This window comes from Procambarus clarkii, chromosome 10, assembly GCF_040958095.1.
Source record: "Procambarus clarkii isolate CNS0578487 chromosome 10, FALCON_Pclarkii_2.0, whole genome shotgun sequence".
Classification (NCBI taxonomy): domain Eukaryota; kingdom Metazoa; phylum Arthropoda; class Malacostraca; order Decapoda; family Cambaridae; genus Procambarus; species Procambarus clarkii.
This window is the reverse complement of record NC_091159.1, coordinates 38,122,482-38,145,848: the sequence shown is the minus strand read 5'-3', so window position 1 is coordinate 38,145,848 and position 23,367 is coordinate 38,122,482. Positions and strand designations below refer to the sequence as shown.

Below are 23,367 nucleotides of genomic sequence, written 5' to 3'. Positions count from 1 at the left end.
AACGCGCGAGCCACTTGACCCCTTAACCTCAGCCATAGCGAATGGGTAAATTGGAGTCCAGGTCAAAGGTGTTGTTGACCCAACAAGCAGCATGACAGATGCAAAACATGTGATCGCCACCCTGAGACAAGGGTAACAACCCTCAAACTCATACAAGGCGAGAAGGGGCTCAGAGGACACATCCATATGTCAACTAAGCTCCGATGGGGGTTTTCCAGGGCCCGCAGGGAAATGTAACCTTATGGGAAGCCCAGGCACTAGAGCCGCCAAAGCCGGTTGTAACCCTGTATGTATCCGGGCAAACTGGCCCCTGTGAGGTGAGCAACCTCGGAGGCCCAGAAAACGACTGCCCTACTGAACCTAGGTATCACCTAATAGGAACCCTGGCAGCCTGCCAATGGGCAAAAAAAAAACTAAAAGTAAGAAATAGAACCCTGAGAAAGCACCCCAATTCAGGGGACCAGAAAGAGACACGGCTGCTGCAATTTTGCAAGGTAGGCAGCACAGTGCACCCCAACCAGGGCCAAACGAAAGTACTGAGACCTAAGATGATCCCAAAGGCGAGGCAGAAAGCCAAGTAGGCGCTACCTCTATGGGAATGAGGACCCAAAGGACCCAAAAAAAGATAACTCTGAACCCCCAAGCGGTGTACTCACAGGGCATTTAGGGAAGGGAGCCCTAAGCACACGCAGCCCTTGGTACGAACTTCTGGCCACCTCCAACACACAGCAGGAACACCAGCAGGGTGAAGCCAATCAGGCAACTGAGACCAGAACAGATTTCCACCCAATTTAACTTCAGCCGACAAAGTGACAGTCCGGCTGCCAGCTCGGTGGGCTGAAACTCCCTCTCCTCCTCCCGGGGGAGCAAGCGGCACGCGATGTGATGACATGTTGCTCTGTTCAGTCTCAGGTGACAATTTTTCTACCAGGAGGGGTCTGATTTGAATCGCCTACATTTCTGGGTGCTCAACCCTGGTCGATGGCAGACATGAATACTTTCATACATAAGTTTCGGAGGCCATTGCTCTCTGCACCTCTCTGAGGGATCCATGTTCTGGCTAGTGGTCCCCGGTAGGCATGACAACTCCATATGACTGAAGCCCCGTACTAATATTAGCTAATATCAGTCTAATAGCTCCAGGGAGCCAATGGGGCTCCCCCACAGAAAACAGCATTGAATGTAATAGAACAGCAATTTCGTGGTGAGCCCCACTGGCTCCCTGAAGCTATGAAATCTGATAGTGTCATACTATTAGGTGCCATTAGTTGCAGTGTTCTATTGGCCTACTGGGGCCACAAATCAGAACCTGGCCCCTTCAAAAGAGGTGCAGGAAGCAGTGACCCATATGGTAAAATTACTATGAATTTATTCGTATCTACCCATCAAAAGGAAAGCACCTGGAAAGTCAGAAACAAAACAGACCACTACTGGTTATAAGTACAACTGCAGCCTCAAGAACTGCCAAAAAAGAACTCCCCCAACAATGTAAACAAATGATCGAAAATTCACTAAAATAGCGAGAGCTCATTCACCCTACCTCACCCTTGTTTGTGGGAAGGAGGGAGGCAGCTCGGGGTCAGCCGGAAGCACCACTATCAGTTCTATTCTGATGGAAGCAAGTGTGAGGTGCCCTCATTGTTGCTCTGGCTCCAGTGTCCATTTTTCAGCCAAGTGATGTTTTGCCTTTGTGGCTATTCTTGTGTACTTTGGTGCAATGTGAAACAAAGTTAAGAGCAATTGGTGCTGTATGTGCTCAGGGGAATCTTCTTTGGGCACTCCTTTGTGCTGCTCTTGCACTGCCAGGTTTATCTTCCTGGGAGTGTATGGTATCACCCCTTTGGAGGTCCTCCTCGCTTGTGTTGGCCCTCGCCCTGGGGGAGTCGGTGGTCTTTGACTTTGCTTTATCTCAGGTTGGTGTGATTTTGACTGGCGAGGTGCACTGTGGTTCGCGAGCTGCATTCAGCAGGCCGATGTCAGTCTTCACAGGAGCACAAGTCTGGCTGTGTTGGTTTACTATTATCTTTGTATTTTGTTCTGATAAAAAGAGAGCCTAAAAGATTCTATAGGTCTGCCGTAGCGTACCAGTGCATGGGATTCTTATAGGGTTGCATTCCCTCTAGGCCCTGGACATCCCCTGTGGGTTCGGTGGTCCTAATGGTATATCCACCAAACCCACTTTCACTTTGTGCAAATTTGAAGGTTGCTCATCATGCATGCCATGTGGCAATGTTCAGTCGTTCTGCCACCGCTTGCTGCCTGCTAAGTTTGTGACACCTTTGATTCTGAGTCATGTGGTGGTTGCTCCTGTCATGTTGCAGCAATCTGGGTTTGTGTACCCGGTTGGAAGCCCCAGGGGACTGCCCCATTGGTATTAAGAACTTGGAATTAGAAGTGTTGGTGTTTTCCCTTCATTCTCTTTGCACCCTCTCTTCTTTCATCTCTGGGTGTAGTTTGCACTTTCCTCTCTTCCTCCCCAACTACTTCTGGCTCCAAAGCGTATATGGCTATATCCAGTGCCACCCATGGGAAACAGTAGAGTAACACCAGGGGCAGTGTAACTGTCTCCATCTTCCAGCATAGTTATTTAAGGTACATCCATCAACACTCACATAACATCAGGGCCAGTGTAATTCAATCAACCTGCCAACAACAAGTCATAGATAGGCAAGGTACATCTATCTACACTCACAACACCAAGGCCAGTGTAACAATTTCAACCTTCCTGCACCGGGCCACAGTTAGGGACGGCACATCCACCTACACTCAACATCCTAGTAATACATGTAGTCACAGATACCCTCAAGTGCTGCTCAACCCACGGCTACTGTAAAATGTCACTGCTACTGTATAATGCTACTGCTACTATGACTTATTGTATAACACTACTGTTACAGTATTTTATAATGTCACCACAACTGTATAATGCTACTGCTAATATAACATACTGTGCACAAAGAAATCACATTAATATGATGTATCAATGAGAAAATCAGTAGGAGCCATGAGAAGGATTCGAACCTTTGCTCTAGGTACTCCTAAGCACATGCATTAGACTTCTACACCATGACATGGTGAAAAACAATACAACCTGGTATTGAACTGAATCATCTAGGAATTCAACTGAGGCCAAGTCGGAGTTTCCATGCAATGATTGGGAATATCCAGAGCACAAGTTCGAATCCCCCTCATGGGGTCTGACAGCTGAGTGGATAGCGCTCGGAATTCGTAGTCTTAAGGTTCTGGGTTCGATCCCTGATGGAGGCAGAAATAAATGGGCAGGGATTTCTTTCACCATGATGCTCCTGTTCACCTAAAAGTAAATAGGTACCTGGGAGTCAGACAGCTACTACAGGCTGCTTCCTGGGAGTGTGTAACAAAAAGGAGGCCCGGTCAAGGACTGGGCCGTGGGAACACTAAGCCCCGAAATCATCTCAAGATACAGTAACCTCAAGAAGATGGCTCCTACCGATTTTCTCATTGACACATCATGTTAAGTGTGATTACTCTCTGTGGAGAGGGAGTGTTACCACTGTGCCACAGGGACTGCACAGGGTTTTGGTTTGCCTACCTTTCTGGCTGCTTTCCTGATGGTGGCAAGAATGATCAAACTTTAAATGCAAAGTTTTCACACGCCATCGCTCCCAGCGCCTCTCTAAGTGGACCAGGTTCTGGCTCCTGGTTCCTGTTAGGCCAATAAGAACTCTGCAACTGATGGCTCCTGATAGTATGGCACTGATCAGTTACAAGATAGCTTCAGGGAGCCGGCGGGACTTCCCCCAGAAATAAAGTACTGAGAAGGAATGCATTAGCTGATTTTCCGAATGGCAGTGATTGCAGATTTATGAATTCATAAAAATACTTTATAAATTTTTGTTTAATAATTAAACTGTAACACTTACCATATACTGTCTCTCAGTGACTTTGCCACAGCAGCCACATAAATAGCCAGATCTCCATATAGATATATGCAAAGCACAACATAAAACACCTTGTCCCAAACTGGAAAGAAAGAAATTTTTATATTGTATACACACAGAAATCACAATAGCGTGATGCATCAAATGAACAAATCCACAAGGGCCGTGATGAGGGCTCGAACTTACACTCGGGATGATTCCAAACGCTGCCCGAGTCGACTAGGCCACAACATGGTTAAAAGAATTGCAACTGGGAATTCCACTGACTTCACACGGATCCTGCAGCCTCTTCAAAACACAAACCAGGGTTTTTACACAATTCCCCCATGCACTCGGGCTCTGCCAACAAGCTGTTCTACCTCTTCGCCCTCACTTCAATACACACAGAAATCACAATAGCGTGATGCATCAAATGAACAAATCCACAAGGGCCATGATGAGGGTTCGAAATCCCAGGCGTAAGTTCGAACCCTCATCACAGCCCTTGTGGATTTGTTCATTTTATATTGTATGTTATACTTAAATATAATGTCTATGGTATTTGGACAAATTAAACAATTACAGTCTCTGTTCCAACTATTAGTTTTAAATACATTCTTTGTGTAAAATTGTCCAAAATCAGGTACCTGCACCAGTTAATAAAAAAAAATAACTAAGTGAGTAGTACAGTATACAAATTTGGGACACATATGGCATTACAAATAATGGGGAATAATTGCAAGAATGGATGGCAGAACTGCATACTCATAGCAATGCAGTTACAGAGACAAATAATAATGTAACAGAAAATGCAATATTTCCAACAGGATAACAAGACTGGAGCTTAGAGAAGAATAAAGATTCGAAAGGTAATCAATCAGCACAATTTTATACTAGGCATGATAACACTGAGGACCATGAAGGTAGTGGTAGGTGTTATTTACAACCCTCCATTAACAACAGAAAGGTCAAGGGCAGAATATGATAAATGCAATGAAACATGCCTATAGATAGTAGAAAAGGCAGCCACAGTGGCAAGGAGAGTCAGAGCCAGAGCAAAGATCCTAATATTTGGTGATTTTAACCACAGGGAAACAGACTGGTCAAACACAGTAACCTCAAATGAAACATCAAGAACAGGATTTGTGGATTCTACAGACAAACACTTCTTAAGGCAGCAAATCAAGGAGCTGACAAGAGAAAGAGGTGTTGATCTACCAGTTATATTAAACCTGGTGTTTATGACCAGGTTTAATATAAGAAAATGAAGAAGACATAGAGAACTTAAAATATGAGGTGCCATATTTTGGCACTTTGGCACATATTTTGCCAATACAGATCACTGTATTACTGTTTGGTTACATTGTAAAACTAAAAGAGACAGTTGGAAAGATGACAATAAGCAAGAGAGAGAATACAGAAGATAGACCTACAGAAAGGTTAAGGATTATTTATAGGAGGTTCAATGGAAGACTGAAATAGAAGGAAACTAGCAAATGTGTGATGTCTTCTCTCCCATCCACTGTTATGATCACCTGCCCTCGCCTCATTTTTAGCTTTGAATCTTTGTGCTGGTCCATGTTTCTAAACTCCTTTAATTTGCCTCTTAAATGTCTTTTACTGCTGTTTTACTGTGAGGTCTGGAAAGATGTAAACTTTGTTAGTCCCTTACAGATCTTTTAGTTTAGGTGCACTATTGAGTATCCTCCTCCTGTGCTCAAGATTTGCAATGGTTATGTGTACAAGATTTGCCTGAGACTACATTACTTTAATGATTTGCTTAACATTCTTACTCTCTTCCTTTGCAAGGTTTCTTATAAAGAGTTTTTTTTACTTTTTTTATACAAAGTTATTAAATATCTCTTCAGAGCTTCTAAATCCCAATCTTTAACTCTACCTGAATTCACAGTGTTCCTGAGTGTTTGATTACCCTCCAACTGCTATTTACTGGTTGTTGTTTTGTTGTCATTGAGAAAATCTGTTTTGTCATTGCCTTCAGAATCCCTCCTGAAGTTCTTTTATTATGTCATCAGTATCTTTACGTCTGTTCTCATTTCTCTCATCTATTCCCAATGGCATTGGTGGGTTCCACAAGTAGGTCTTTACCAAGGTTATTGCAAGTTAAGCAGTCAAAATTAAAAGGGTGTTTGCCTAAGCTGAATGGTGCCTCTTGGTCATTAACCTCTGATATAGTGGTGCCTGGTGCCTGGTGCCTACAGGAACACCACACTGGCTATTGTTAGATTCCTCTTCAAAAACTTGGTCACCATTATCAGTCGTTTTCCAACTTTTTTCGGTTATTGATTAGTCTAATCTATTACTTCACTCACTAAGCCAGGCTGTAGAGACTAATTATGCTGTATTATATTATTTTCAATGTACAGTACTTTAAATCACTAGTCGGTAAGTTTCAGCTGTAGCACTGAGTCAAGGCCACTCACACAGGAATCCAAACACTTAACAAAATTATGCCTCTTTCTGCCACATACAGAACACTAGTGTCATTAGATCGGTGCTCTAGCAAAAAGCTGGGTAGCTTCCGGGACATATCAAGACACTTCTTCACGGTTAACAGAGACTGGTTTGTTATGGTTTTGGTACAGGCATTGTGGTTATTGATAAGTCTTGTTGGCAACAGTCTTTTTTTTTCCCAGTCGCTTTTCAGCCGCTTCCCCACAGAACGTCAGTCTGGTTCAGCATTTTAGCAGTTGGTTGGGGATTAGTGGTTCTTGTTCTGTCTTTGCCCTTTTCCCCCATATAACATTAGCCTCACTTTTGTGGTTTATGCTCTGCTATCATGGGTAATTCCTTCGAGGTAGGTGAGTCGTTTGCCTGGTTCAGCCTGCCCTTACTGGAGTCTGCACATTGGTGTTTCATTTTTGGATCTACTTCTGGTATTCAGCTCAAGGAAATAACCAATTGACATACTCAAGAAGGAAAAAAAAAAAGACTTGAAATTTTGATTAATTAACTTTCTTACCTTTAGGATAAAATAGTTCTGCCATCTGTCCCATCTCAATCTGCTCCTGAATGGCATAGTATTCACCAACTGTTCTTTCTATTACTCCCTCTGAAAAAAATTAAAATTACTAATCTAATGCAGAGAATAAGTCACAATAACATGACTGAAAACAAATAACCCAACCCACACACAAAATGTTAGGAAATAATAATAATTCATAATAATAATACATTAATTCATTGTATTGGAGGGACAGGCAGCCAGAGTGTATTCATACAAGTTAGGCTTTGATCGAGGTCCCCTTCCAAGGTCGAATTACTGCCCCTACTCAGGATCCAACCCTACAACAAGTGGACTAACTCCTGAGTACCTACTTACAGCTAGGTGAACAGATGCATTAGGTGATAGAAATGTACCTAACCATTTTTGTCCCACCCGGGATTCGAACCCGGGATTCTCAATTGTGAGTCGAGAACGAACCAGACTGTACTGCAGGGACCCGGCAGTACAGTCTTAACCACTGCACTGCGTAATGCGCCATGAGACTCTCGACGGGGGGTGCGTAACGCACCTTGGGGATCTTATAGGTATAGCGTATCATTCAAAACTCCTGGGGATACATGGAGTTCACATCAGCTTCCTCAGGGCTCTCCTAAACAGACGCCATATAAAAAAAAATCGTGGGCAACATTCCCGAGTGTGAAGGCCTTAGTACTGAGTGAGCAACCAAGGCTGGCACACGCAGCATGAGCTAACATCATTGTTGCTCAGCTGCTCAGCTCAGCTTTTGCAGCTGACCACAGCATCGCCTAAAATTTTCCAAATATATATGTATCTGGTATTATTTAGCCATGATAGTATTACAGATGAACCTGACTGTGATAAAGACTGTGTACAATATTCAGATATCAGTGAATAAATGCTGTTCAAGATGTTCACAGCGCTAGCTACAGCACTGCCATTATTTCGTCCATCTAAAATTCTTCAAACAATTTCTCATGTTCCTTTACAAAATAAACATGTGAAAAATTATTCATTTACATGATTTAGTGGCCATGATTCTGATAATAGCAGGATTGTGGTGAAAATTAGCGATGTGAATTAGCGGTGGGAGGAGTACTGTTGGTGAGGGAGGGAGGGAGGGAGAGGTGGCGTCGGCTGTTGGCTGGTGTGTGGCAGCATGATTGTCTGGAATCATCATACCAGCTTAGTGGTTTGCTATGGTGAACACAAATGTAGATACTTATATATAACATGTGTACAGAGTGTAATAACAGCTAAAGGCTTATGTTGGGAGGAGCCATTTAGGTGAGGGAGTGAGTGAGGCTGTCATCTGCTGTGTGACTTGTCATCCAGTGGCCACTATTCTGTTTGGACACTACCAGCTTATTAGTGTAGTTATGGTGAATAAAACATGTAGATACTTATATATAATGTGTGTGTGTATAGTGTGATAACACCACAAACAATATTGTGGGAGGAGTAACGTTGGCGAGTTTGGTGTTGAAGGAGTGAGGGAGGGCTGGCTGGGTGTGGCAGCCCACTCTTGTTTTTTGGGCTCACCATACGAACGTAGTGGTTCGTTATGGTGAACACATACGTAGATAAGCATATACAATATGTGTATATAGTGTAATACTCTGTAACAGCAAAAACACTGTTTGATTGATCATAGAATATAATATACATGTCACATACATGAGCCCCATAATTTTGAGCATAGCGATGTTCCACATATTGAACTATATAAATTCCATAAATTACACACTTTTGAATAATATTACAGCATGAAACCTGAGAAGAAATGAATATCCATTATTTGAAATGGGGAATTTTGTTTCGCAAAACGAGCGTTTCACATGACGAGCTCAGTGCCGGAACGGATTAAATTTGTTGACCGAGGTTCCTTTGTACTGTATAAAACCACCATCATCACTACCCCATTTCCTTCTTTATTTGGATGGGCAGCCCATTATTGGTTAGATTATACAATTCTAGTTACACAAGACTTTTATCTGCCTACCAGGAACAAGGCCCAGAATCTTGTCCCTTCTATAAGGTTCATGACATTGGAATCAGAGATCAACTCAATGCTAAGGCATGTTTTTTAGATACACTGAACCACCAAAGCAATGCCACCCCCCCATCCCCTTCTCCACACCACCAGGTGGTGTGAATAACAAACTGCCATGGGCAAGTAAGAGGAGAGCAAGAACAGGACACTACTGTACTAAGATTATCACATAAAGGTGCATTTCACTGCACTCAATGCTTTATTTCTGGACACCTTCCCTCATTAGCTTCCCTTAGGTAATCACCACAATGTTTCACATGATAAAACTGTTTATCCACAAGAAACTGAAACCAAAAAGGCAGAATGACAATGGTCAAATGATCGACTACAGGTAATTCACAAAAACTAGCACGAACTTGTTCACTCCACCTTCTCCTTGTTTGGGGTAGGAGGAGTGGAGCCCGAGGTCAGCAGGCTTGTCCACCCTTGGCTCTAGATGATGCAAATACAGTACCCCCCAATGCTCTAGGGGGGTGTCAGGTGTCGGGGAACCACAGGAGCTCACCTAGAAATTGGCCTTTCATCACATGCAATGCTGGTTTTCTGAGGGGAGCTACTTGTGGCTCCCTGAAGCTCACTACTCATGGAGTGCATGAAGGTAACAACAAAGAGCCGCCACCAGCCACAACACATGATGCAACTATGGCCAAATGAACCAAGCATCAATAACCAATGGACCCCTTCGGAAGCCAACCAACTCATTCTTTGCCAGAAAAGAAGGTGCCTTTTCTCGCTGCAAATGAACAAACCACCCATCACAGCCAAAAGAACAAAAGCCCTGATGCCGGAGGAAAGATGAAGCTCGCCCACCCGACAACTGGAGGCAAAAGAAACCATGAACAATGCATTAAAAAACAATCCCTGACCAAATAGGACACCGTAAAACGACCAGACGAAAACGACCAGACCAGAAAAGGAAAAAAACACTGTCGCGAGACCAAGCAGGTGCAGGCAGCACATGAGCAGGCTGGAAGTGAAACAATGCACGAGACAGCCTGCAAAACAGACCCAAGGTAGTACAAACCCTGAAAACAAGCTGCAACAGTTCCTCCGATGCTGCACAATACAAGATAACGGTATCTTGTATCAGGTCACCTGATCATCATAAAGATGGCACTAGGTTCACGAATTTTAAATCGTTTGCTTACATTCTTGAGAGTTCTTTTGAAAGTTTTTGAAGCTGTGGTCTATCTTATAACCAGCAGTGGTCAGTTTTGGTTTGCTGACTTTCTGGGTAATTTCCCTGGTGGTGGCAGACAGGAACTTTGCATATGACAAACCAAAGTTCTGCCTGATATACTACGCACATCACTAACTCTAGCCACAATGCTACTCTTATCAGAATCCTGGTCACTAAACCATAAATATGAATCATTTTTCACATGTTAATTTTCTAAAGAAACATGCAATCCCATTTTGTGATGCACATACACATCAACCCATTGCTATGTGCTTTTGATGTCTTTCTCGAGCTGTGAACATCATCACCAGCATTGGGCAAACTGATATCCAAATCTTGCACATAGAATACCCTGACAACAATTTAAACTATGTCACTATCATCAATATATAAATGAAGTTACTTATTTATTACATCATCGTAAGTGACGCTGTGGGCACACGCTGGACTGTTTTTAACTGGTGCTGCATGTGTTACTCATGGTTACTCTCTTTAGTACTGTACTTAGCTCCTCACACCCAGTACAGATGCCTACAATTTGTTTTCCAAGATGGAATCTGTTTATTGGAGGCCTGAAGAAGCAGATTTGAGCCCTGAGTACCCTCAGGAGTTTTAAATCTTACAAGGTAATTGAAAAGATCCCTGACTGTGTCTCAGAGTTTAAGGATAAATGGCAAGAACATCCCTGGTTGTGTAGTAAGGGAGGTCAAAAGGAAAAGGTTTCCCTCACCTGTTATCAGTGGTGATTCCTCTTCGTGGTCATCTTGGTCCTCTGACGTGTCAGTAGATCGTAAGTCAGCTTCAGCATTTTCTAACGTTCTGTTCACCAGCTCATCTGCCACTTGACCCCGCTGCAAACATTCTCAACTTAATTATCTCACCTTCCAATTTTTATAACCACTGTGAAAACAGTCATAACCATACAGTACTTTATTATATAATATAAGACATTTGTACAGTTCTAATTACAGTAAAACCATTAAGTGTGCAAAAGGAAAATTTCAAAAATTAACAGGAACACAAGATAAAAATTAAAAATTTGTCAAGAACCTTTGCCTTAACGTTGACTCCTTTATGGTGGTAACCTTATGGCAGATAATGTCTTTTGTCTTAACATAAGAAGGTGCACAGAAAATATTGCCCTGCCAAGGAAAATGTGGCATCACTACAGTATTCAGTTTGAACAACCTTGCAGAGGGATGTGCAAATATACATTCAAAAAAGGGCACCCCATAGTTGCTAATAAGATGACTGTAGCTACAATCCATCTAATTGGTTCAAAATTATATTTACAGCCAAAGCAACAAGGCATTATTTGCTTGAATACAGGTACAGCTTATCCCATTAGAAGTACTTAGTACTGTATTTTCAGGTTTGGAAGAGGAAAATGAGAAGGAGCCTAAAGGGAAAGGGGGGGGGGGAGGAGGGAAGACAGTGAAGGGTGGAGGGGGGGGGGGGAAGGTGAGAGGAGAAGGGAATAAAAGAGGGGGGAGGGGGAGGGGTTGCTGTGGCTGGCAATGGTACTTACTCATTTACTCATGACCTATTCTAAATATTTGTTGAGTGTTAATGTCTGGTGTTCACTGTAAATATGGTATCAACAGTACAGGAAGTGTTCTTGAGGTTTTATTAGTGATATTTTGTGTGAAGACCAAGAGAGCTTTGCAGCAGGCAGCATTAGTATCAAGGAGTCACAAGTTGCCAAACATCCTTTCACCCTCCCCAACCCTCTACCCCCCCCCCCCCCTTCTCCTCCAGTAAGGCAACTTATCATTTGTATTGCCTTCCACCATCTCCTCCCCCCCTCTCCTCTCTGGTCTCTCCTGCCTCTACACTTTTCATGTCTCTAAACCCCCACCCTTCCTCGCCTCTATACCCCCACCCTTCCTCACTTGGCTTTTCCTCGTCATCTTCCTTGCATGCTATTTTGGCCATTATACCCAGATTTCCTGCAGCATATAAGGCTATGCAACTAAATACAAAGAACATGTCAAGTGCAAACAAATGGTCTATGCTAATGTTAATCAGTACTCACCTAGTTGTGTTTGCGGGGGTTGAGCTTTGGCTCTTTGGTCCCGCCTCTCAACTGTCAATCAACTGGTGTACAAATTCCTGAGCCTATTGGGCTCTATCATATCTATATTTGAAACTGTGTATGGAGTCAGCCTCCACCACAACACTACTTAATGCAATCCATTTGTTAACTACCCTGACACTGAAAAAATTCTTTCTAACGTCTCTGTGGCTCATCTGGGTACTAAGTTTCCACCTGTGTCTCCTTGTTCATGTTCCACCCGTGCTAAAGAGTTTGCCTTTGTCAGGGGCCTCGTAGCCTGGTGGATAGCGCGCAGGACTCGTAATTCTGTGGCGCGGGTTCGATTCCCGCACGAGGCAGAAACAAATGGGCAAAGTTTCTTTCACCCTGAATGCCCCTGTTACCTAGCAGTAAATAGGTACCTGGGAGTTAGTCAGCTGTCACGGGCTGCTTCCTGGGGGTGGAGGCCTGGTCGAGGACCGGGCCGCGGGGACACTAAAAAAAGCCCCGAAATCATCTCAAGATAACCCTGTCAATTCCCCTGAGAATTTTGTAGGTGGTTATCATGTCTCCCCTTACTCTTCTGTTTTCCAGGGTTGTGAGGTTCAGCTCCCTTAGCCTTTCCTTGTAGCTCATTCTTCTCAGTTCCGGGACCAGTCAGGTGGCATACCTCTGAATCTTCTCTAACTTCGTTTTGTGTTTAACTAGGTATGGACTCCAGGATTGATCTTACATAAGTGGTATACAGGGTCCTGAACGATTCCTTACACAAGTTTCTAAAGGCAGTTCTTATATTGGCCATTCTAGCATATGCCACTGATGATATCCTTTTGATGTGGGCCTCTGGGGACAGGTTCGGTGTGATATCAACCCCCAGATCTTTCTCTCTATTTGACTCTTGCAGGATTTCACCTCCCAGATGGTACCTTGTGTTCAGCCTTCTGCTCCCTTTGCCTAATTTCATTACTGTACTTTACACTTTCCTGAATTGAACTTTAGCAGCCATTTTCTAGACCATTCCTCCAGTTTGTCTAGGAGTAATGGACAAACTCCTCTCCATTTGGTAACTACAGAGACTACAGGACGAATGATCGTCCTGTAGTCTCTGTCTATCTTCATCTGTTTTGATTCTCCTCATAATTTTTGCATTATCAGCATACATTGAGAGGAATGAGTCTATACCCTCTGGAAGGTCATTTACATATACTAGAAACAGGATGGGTCCGAGTACAGAGCCCTGTGGAACCCCGCTGGTGACATCTCGCTACTCTGATGCCTCCCCCCTCACCGTTACTCGCTGTTTCCTATTGCTTAGATACTCCCTTATCCACTGGAGCACCTTACCTTTTACTCCTGCCTGCTGCTCCAACTTTTGTAACAGCCTTTTGTGAGGTACTGTGTCAAAGGCTTTCTGACAGTCCAAGAAAATGCAGTCTGCCCACCCTTCTCTTTCCTGCCTAATTTGTGTTGCTTGGTCATAGGCCATAGGCTATTAGGCCTGTGAGGCACGATTTACCATCTCTGAACCCATGCTGGTGGTGTGTGGTGTGTTACAAAGATGTTTCCCTCCAGATGCTCTACGAGCCTTTTCCCTCACAATCTTCTCCATCACCTTTCATGGTATACAAGTTAGGGGTATAGTCTACAAATGAAAAAGACAACTTTTGTTTAACAACTTTTTGTTTAAAAAACAACTTTTGTACCTGAGATCAGGTACCTGATCTTAGGACTTGTAAAAAGCATCTTTAACTATGTAATGTAACATACACCGACTGATTTATAACCAATAGAAAAAATCTGAAAGAACTTTTAAAAGTCAGTTGGTGAAGACAAGGACTAGAATTCCAACAATGTGACACATAAAATTAGGACCCATAACTCCAGCACTAAACATCCTTATTAAATTCTCTCAGACATTACTGTAGCTTTGTAACCTACATCGTCTGTACAGCAGTGCAGTTATACTAGTCGCCCTCAGGTGCTACCAAGTATGTAAAGAATTCTATCTACGCTGGCGTCACTAAATATTTTTCTCCTTTTTCTTCTACAAAACTTCATACCTCCCAAAGGAACACATTCCTAACCTACAAAGTAGAAAACTGGGAGATTACAGTTATGAATGATGACAGTGGTAGTGACAATGAATGATAATGACAAGTGGTTGTGACAATGAATGATTATGACAGTGGTGGTAATAATATTTGAATGATGACAGTGGTGATGGTTGTGACAATAAATAATGATGATGTGGTGGTGACAATGAATGATGAGGATGGTGAAATCATGAAAGATGATTGTGGTAGTACTTGTGACAATGAATAATGACAGTGGTGGTGGTGACAATGAATGGTGACAGTACTGGTGGAGGTAATAATGACTGATGATGACAGTGGTGGTGATTAAACTATCATCCTTCCCACACTATTACACCATACCATATTTACCTTAGAATTTCTATTAAAACATATATTATTGTACAAAATAAAACACAAAATACCAGTGAGTAAGAGTTCTACAGGTGAAGGCACCAGTAGCATAGATGACGAGTTCATAGTGTTGGACACATTGTATATCAAGTGGTAGTATCATCCCACTGTGAACATCCACTTGGCTAAACAAGGTATTTACTACTAAGTTCTTATCCATTGCTCAGATCAGTATTAAAAATTGATATCACCACCCTGTGACTAAAGGACTACAGAACTAATAGTAACTGTGGTGAAAACACTAGTGCCTGATAACCACTATTGTTGGTGCAATATATCCATTGTATAACAGAAACTAACAGAAACATTTGTGAACTAAAAGAATAACTGTTCATGGCAGTAAACAAATAACAAGCTTCTAATAAAACATTCAAGAGAGAAATGAGGGAAAACGACTAGAAGTCACAGTAAAGCACAAAAAAGAGACGGCACTGAGAAAGCACAAAATACCAAGATGGACGTCATCGAAGTCAAAGAGTTGTCAGCAGCATCCTGGAGGCATGGCGAGGCAGTGCTGGTACAAGTGGCAGTGAAGGTGGAAGCAGAAATGGTGGTAGTTGTGCATAAAGACTCTAACAAAGTATCTGCTGGTGGTGGTGGTGATGGAGGTGGGGAAATGTGCTGTAAGCAATGGTTTTGATAACCAAGATGATGGTCTGGAGAGGAGGCAAAAGGCACCTTCTTGAGCTGCTTCATCCGTCGCCAGTGGTTGATGGCGTTGGCACACGCCATGCTCTCCACAACCCACGTCGTCGTCATGTAGCTGAAACATATAATCAAGTCTACTACAGTATTTGTCAACACGTAAGAAGCATAAATTAATCAGTTATAACACCCAAGATATAATTCATTATAATACAAAACAATTTATTCTAACAAAACCGATATTCTAACAAAACTTGGCTCCAAACCACACATTGTTTGAGTTAGGAAAATATTATTTGTCAAATATAGATATTGTTCTTAAAAGATTCCCCATTTTGCACAATCAAGATAAATTAGTACTTAAGGGTTGACAAATGTTAAACTTCTTGTTTCATTTCAGACAGTTAAGCACGTCCTAGATATGTCTGGGTGCAAGTGACAGGATGAACATCCCAGCGGGTTTTCTTCCTATTGGGGAGTGTTGTACATACTGCTATGGCGGTGTGTCCACTCACAGGATGAGTGGCGCTGCCCAACAAACTCGCCCCTCGGGGCAAAATTTTAATTTACAGTAATTTAATATGTTTTGTCTCTAATATTTGTTAGAGAGACTCGAGTCTCTCTCCCTACACTCGTCTGGACTCTTATCTACAAGGTATCTAACATATAAACACCCCCAAGGCCTCCAGCCCTCGACGAATCCATAACATATTAGACGGGTGACACTTATGTTTACCCATACTTGAAGATGATCTTAGTTATGAGTAGCAATTAATTATCTGTTTACCAAGACTGTCACCCTTGGCTCCAACGCGCCAAACCTGACCCCCTAGTCCTATAGCGAAGGGGAGGAGGAGAGAGAATGAAACTCGGAAAAGGGAGAAGGAAGGATTAGGAAGGAGGGAATGAGGAGAAATTAGCCGTTATAAGGATTCAACTCGCTCACTTGGTACTCCCAAGCAAGCGCCCTACACCACTACACCAGGACAAGATCTAAACAATGCAACCTTGACAAGAAGCGATGTGACATCTCTTCCCTCTCTGGAAAACGGAAGAGGATCCTGAAGAACATTAATGATAGAAATGTGACCCCTACTGGCACAAAACAAAACCCCCTCTTCAAAGAAATGAAAGATGTCTATACCTTCACTTGGGGACTGTCAGCCCCAACGAATTCAGTATATAGGCAAGACAACAACATCCCTTTCAAGTAGCCTAACACTGCACAAGCAGCAAGGCCCTATTAAGGAACATATAGTCTCTATATCTATGAATAACCAGACCTACGCCAGAGATATCATCACAACACCAGAATAATTGATGGATACTGCGACAACAGAAGACTGGACACTAACGAGGCATTATACATGGCTTGATTTGCTTAGTGTATAAATAGCCAATTAGCCCCAAATTACACTTCCAAGTTCCAGAACACGACAGAACATACAATATACTGCCCCAGCCTTTATGCAAACAGATTGCCAAGATGTAAGGTATTTTTTCACCTCATCCTCGGGTATACATCATGCAGCAAGACTATTGATTTACAGGCCACCCTAATCTAACCCTTATTGATTTTACGGGCTATTGATGCCCGTGCCACCTCTTGGGTGGCTTAATCTTCATCAATCTCTATTATTTGTAAATTGTCTATATACCTAGCCATAAAAGTATTTGTGTGTACGTCTAGTAACATACTGCATGTGTAAAGGAAGAAATGTATATGTTTATCACTCAGAATGTTCGGTAATATGTTTATTGTTTGAGATGTGTCTACATATATGTATGAACACGATGTACTGAACGGGGTGAGAATAGTTTGATGTGTATTGTGTGTATTTTGTGTGTATTTTTGTGTGTATCTTTGTGTGTATTTTACCTCAATAAACTTATTTCAATTTCAATTCAGTTTCAATCTCTATTGATGAAGATCAAGCCAGCCAAGAGGTGGCACATGACCCTGCCACCTCTTGGCTGGCTTAATCTTTCAACTTCCTTCTCAAATGAAGAAAAAGAGACAAGATTCGCACTAGAATCATTGATCTTAGCCTTATCAAGGATTATATATTATAAATATATATATATATATATATATATATATATATATATATATATATAAATAATTGTAATATACAAATCCACAGGAATATCAACAAGTGAGGTTAGTCAGCAGAAATTCTCATGACAAAGTATAGGACGTGGTGCTCGGGCAGGCGGCCCTCGTCATCGTCTAGCTGGGTAATGACGTCACCTTCCTAGGCACCGGATTGGCCAGCTTAGTGGCGACGTCATCACACACCTGGTCCAGTCTTGTGCCTCGCCCTTTTCTCATTTGTCCGCCAGGTTTAACAGGTAACGTCACTGACCAATACAGAGAGGCCGGTCAGACCCAGGACCTACGTCACAGGTCTCAGTGACGATTGGGCATTAAGCGAGACACGTTATCGTTCAAGAGAGGCGGGGGGGGGGGGTTATTGTTAGGAGGAAGGGCAGTTAGTTCATCACACGCGGTACTGTCGGCGGGCGTCAGTAATTACCACTTAAATTCTACAAAAATAACAGGCTGAATGGGAACAGTCTGACGGACCTGTCACCGGCCAACTGTGGGACCTGTCACGGGCCAACTGAGGGACCTGTCACGGGCCAACTGTGGGACCTGTCACGGGCCAACTGTGGGACCTGTCACGGGCCAACTGTGGGACCTGTCACGGGCCAACTGTGGGACCTGTCACGGGCCAACTGGGGGACCTGTCACGGGCCAACTGGGGGACCTGTCAGGGGCCAACTGTGGGACCTGTCACGGGCCAACTGTGGGACCTGTCACCGGCCAACTGGGGGACCTGTCACGGGCCAACTGGGGGACCTGTCACGGGCCAACTGGGGGACCTGTCACGGGCCAACTGGGGGACCTGTCACGGGCCAACTGGGGGACCTGTCACGGGCCAACTGAGGGACCTGTCACGGGCCAACTGGGGGACCTGTCACGGGCCAACTGGGGGACCTGTCACCGGCCAACTGTGGGACCTGTCACCGTCGTGTGCGGCAGGAGGACCTTGCCGTACTCCAGTAATGCCTATAGACAACCAGATGGCGAGAGTTCGACCCCAAGACATATACAGTAATAAAGATGGATGCGAGCAACCTTTACATTAAGTAAAAAACCGGACAGGAGAACACGGGTGAAAGCTGGGAGACACAGAGCTGAGGCCCCTATAAGTAAACACTCGTACCCTGTGCCAGTGTTTGGCCAACACGTAGAACACACAGGAAGAAGAAGTCTTGGAAACCACCTCCAACCACAACTTCAAATATTACAAATAACTCGATCGTCAAGATGGTTCAAATAAAAGACCTTTCACCTCCCTTCCCCCATATTCCTTGACAGGTGGGTGTTGACATGTTGACCAGACCACACTAGAAGGTGAAGTGACGACGACGATTCGGTCCATCCTGGACCATTGTTAAGTCGATTGTCAAGACAATCGACTTGAGAATGGTCCAGGACGGACCGAAACGACGTCGTCCCTTCACCTTCTAGTGTCTGGTCTGGTCAACATACTTTAGCCACGTTATTGTGACTCATCGCCTGTATTGGTGTTGACATGTATAATAACCCCCCCCCCCCCGCCCCGCCACGGCTTCCCCCCCACTCATGGGTTGTAAACCCCCTTTCCCCCCCTCCTGTCTGTCCAGGGAGCCAGGCAACACCCCCTGTCTACCCAGGTGGCCGGCAGGAAGACGGGACCTGGCTGACACTACGCAACCCGTTCTCCTAAGCGTTCCCAACGTCAAGAAAGTGTCGTACTAATGTGTCAAATGCTAACCTACCAGAGGACCCAACAACAGAAAACGGGTCATTATGTCAATTTCGAGAGCGGCTGCCAGTTTACAATACGACAGTTTTTGGACCCAAGTCCCTGTGACGCAGTGGTAAAGCACTCGCCCGGCGCTACGCGAGCGCTTTGGCCTGGGTGCGTATCCTGGCCGGGGAGGATTAACTGGGCACCAATCCTTAACTGTAGTCTCTATTGACCCAACAGTGAACGGGTATACCTGGTTGTTAAACGATTATGACGGGTCGTGTTCCGGGGGAAAAGTAGCATTAAGGACCTGCGCGAAACGCTGCACGTGATAGTAGCTTTGCAAGAATATAAGAACTCTTGAATATATAAAAAAAAAATTAAAACGCATACGTCAAAATGCGACGTGCTATAAGGAGGACTTGCGTATGTGAGCGACGGTTGGTGTTGTCACCGCCCAAGTTGTTGTGTGGACCCGCCACACACCACCCCTACTGCCCCCCCTCAACCCCCACACTACAACCACCACCCTCCCTCCCTCACTACAACACCCCCGTCACCACCATAACAACCACCTTCCCCAAAATTTCAAGAGGTATGCCACCAGACTAGTCCCAGAACTGAGAGGTATGAGTTACGAGGAAAGGCTACGGGAACTAAACCTCACGTCCCTGGAAGACAGAAGAGTAAGGGGAGACATGTTCACCACCTACAAAGTTCTCAAATGAATTGACAGGGTGGTCAAGGAGAAAGTATTTAGCATGAATGGAACACGAACCAGAGGATACAGGTCGATACTGAGTACCCAAATGAGCCATAGAGACATTAGCAAGATTTTTTCGGTGGCAGGTTAGTTAACAAATGAAATAAAATAATAAATAAATAAATAAATGTTTATTTAGGTAAGGTACATACATACAAGAAATTTTTACAAAGATTGGTGGACTTATAGATAGAGCTAGTACATACAATGCCTAAAGCCACTATTACGCAAAGCGTTTCGGGCATCAGACATTGATGTGGTGGAGGCTGACGCCATACAGTGACTGTATGGATTGTCAAACTACACTTGAAACTGTGTATGACATACACAGTTTCAAATGTAGATATGATAAAAGAGGCCAACAGACTCGGGAATCTGTACAGCAGTTGACAGTCAAGTGGTGTGAAGCACAACTAGGTGAGTACCACCGCTGGTGTACGCCCCATGGACCACCCTCCCCCCCCCCCCCCCCCCCCCCCCCCCCCGCCACCCACCCAACACCCAATGCGTCGGTTAAATGACGTCACGATGGCTTCCACAGTGATCACCGCCCCACCCCGCCCCCCGCCCGCCACACCATCCGGTAACGTCTGCATCATTTCATTCAAAACTTGCTGCCTCACGAGGGCCGGTGTACTATAACACCGTGGCCGTGAGGCGAGGGGGCACCACCCCCCCCCCCCCCCGGGGTCTACAGCCAGGCCAACAAGCCTCACCAGCTCACCACCACTATACTGGGTTGTGGACAAGATGGTGGAGAGGAAGAGGAGATTGGAAAAAGATATAGATATGGAATATAGTTCAAGTTATTTTAGCAGGTGCCGGGGGCTGGCTGCCTTGTTGGCGGCAGTTGAACTTCCTCTCTCTTGCCAGAGACTTGCCAGTGTGTGTAAGCTCTTCACACACCAAACTTCTGTTCATCCTTAAAATCCAGCATGAAAAAAATCATCAGAACAAATGGGAGGGGGGACCTTTGACAAGCCGCCGGCTTCCTATCCTCGTCGAGGCCACTAGTGCGTTAGTGGCCCTCATGTAAATTCAGGTAAATCTTTCAACATGTATGATTTATCCATAAAAGCTACACACCACTCACGTACGGAGAGAGCGAGCTAGGGGTGTGGGGCATCCTAGAGCACACAAGCCTCCCCACAACCTCAAGGGCTTTCTCAAAGCCAACAGGAAACTATTGTGTTTCTTCACAGGACGAGGGACAGGTAAACAGATTCCTCGGATAGTATGTTAATACATTAGGCACTTATATCATGAAAAATAATACATAGTTTATTAATCGTGTAAGGGGGTCTTAAAGGGCACAACACACAAATAAATGAAACGCCGAGCTTCCACTATCTTAAAATTAAAAGCCCTACCCCTTCTTCAAAGCTAATGAGAAACTTATATTTTTGGATGTTTCACATCACTAGGCTTCATCCACCGGCCGATAACCAAACAACCAAACAACATCTGCAAGACAAGTGTGGGCAAAAATTCAGATAGCTAAGGGAGGGTAGAACCAGGCCTGCGGCTCACAAAGACCCCCAAGGTAAGGCTGAGGAACTAATTCACAAGTGGAGTGATGCAGCATCCTCCTCCTCCTCCCTCCCTGCAGAAGTAAGCAGGGAACAGCTCCTCCGACATAATGACAGAAGGATTAGGATAGCAAGAGCACAGTCTAGTGATGACGAGTATGGGGAACCAATCACAGCCCAGGAAGTAAAGGGGGCTATTTAAAAAGGTAAAAGTACAGCACCTGGTGAGGATGGCGTCACCTACGACATACTCAATGCACTGTGTGAAGTGTCTGGGAATCCACAACTCCACCTGTTTAACAAATCATTCCTAAGTGGAGCGTTGCCCACACAATGGAAACGTGCAATAATTGTTCCCATACCGAAACCTAATGACCCTGGCAATTACAGACCTATCAGTCTTATGGCATGCACTTGCAAGATGCTTGAAAGGATCATTCTAAACCGACTGTTGCACAAAATAGGCAGGTTAGGGGAGGGGGTCAATGGATTTGTTAAAGGACGGAGTACAGCATATTGTATAGTTAATTACCTGGCTAATGACACAGCTAAGTACTCTGTATTTGACGACATCAAAGGAGCTTTCGACAAAGCACGGGGGATTGCGATCCTGGACGAGCTTGCATGCATGGGCGTCAAGGGGAGACTCATGAAATGGGTTGAAGACTATCTCACAGGGAGGAAAGCCAAGGTCTGCTGCAATGAAGCAGTCTCAAGAACAATGAATATGGAACTCGGGACCCCCCAAGGAGGAGTGTTAAGCCCCACACTATTCAATGTACTTATGAATTGCAAATATTGATTTTCCGGAAGGAACACAACAAGTGGGATATGCAGATGATGTTCTAATACAAGCTCCCACCTTGGGAAAAATTAAATAGTCTATTGAACTCCTCGGAAGGAAATGTATTGAGCTCGGTTTCATTCTCTCCACAAACAAGACAAAAGCATACTCTCATCACAAGCGGGGAGAAAATGAACTACAAATTAATGGTGTAACACTTGAATGGGTTGACCACTATCGGTACCTTGGCGTCACTGTCGGCTCTAACAAGGGGAAGAATGAGGAGCTCAACCAACTCATTGGAACATGCAAAAGTTGACTCAGGGCATTGAAATCTATGACCTGGAATGAGCATGGAACCTCTACTGCCGTGCTGAAAATGATGTACATAGCCTAAGTGCGCTCCGTCATAGACTATGCCGCACCAGTTTTATGCACCTACTCCAAAAGCGATATGAAAAGGCTGGAAAGCATTCAGAATGAAGCCATGACAATCATTCTTGGAGTTCCAAGAACTGCCAAAACGTCTAATCTACGAGAGGAGTTGTCCCTTCCCAGTGTTAAAAGCAGAATTAAGGAGCTGAATGTTAAGCTTGCAATTAGGATAGCCAGAGATCCCCAGTACAATGATATTGCTAAGAAAAAACTGAGCTCTGTGCTACTTTCAGGGGGAAACAGGAGAAGCAAAAAATGGCATCATAGATCAGTCTGCTACCTTGAAGAACTTCACCTGCTTGAGCAAGCCCGTGAGCTCCTGCCTGTAGAGAGGTTACCTCCCTGGGAGGATGACTCAAGTAAGATTATCATCAGTGAAAAGGCAATGAAAAAATCCAACATGATACCACAAGAAATGAAGCACAAGTATCTCGAGGAAATTTATAAAGAAGCCGGAGATGAACTAGATCAAATCTACACTGACGGGTCATCTAATCCTGTCAATGGCAGGGCTGGTGCAGCATACACTGTAATTAAGGATAATGCTTTCCAACGCAGAAATGAAGAAAAAGCGCGTATTGAGAACTATGCCTCTTCAACGCAAGCAGAGCTTACTGCCATTGTTATGGCGTTAAGGTTTCTTGAACGGAACACTAATAGTGCAGTGATTTGCACTGATTCAAAAGCAGCACTTCAAAGCCTAAGTAAAAATTGGGCAGAAAATCTTCCAATAGTCGCTGAGAGCTGTGAGAGTACTTACCAATCAGGGAAGAGT

At 44.1% G+C, this 23,367-nt stretch overlaps 1 protein-coding gene across 2 annotated transcripts in view; it reads right to left on the bottom strand.

Annotated features, from left to right (window-relative positions):
* LOC123745355 (transmembrane protein 104) overlaps positions 1-23,367 on the bottom strand; it is a 58,381-nt gene that overhangs the window by 23,606 nt on the left and 11,408 nt on the right. Inside the window, exons 3-6 of one of the 2 annotated variants that reach the window (XM_045725845.2) lie at positions 15,087-15,399; positions 10,846-10,966; positions 6,880-6,969; positions 3,903-4,002 (exon numbers count right to left, since the gene is read on the bottom strand). In XM_045725845.2, coding sequence (XP_045581801.1) covers positions 3,903-4,002; positions 6,880-6,969; positions 10,846-10,966; positions 15,087-15,399 — 624 coding nt within the window. The remainder of the gene's footprint in view (positions 1-3,902; positions 4,003-6,879; positions 6,970-10,845; positions 10,967-15,086; positions 15,400-23,367) is intronic. The other variant, XM_045725852.2, reaches the window with a different exon arrangement.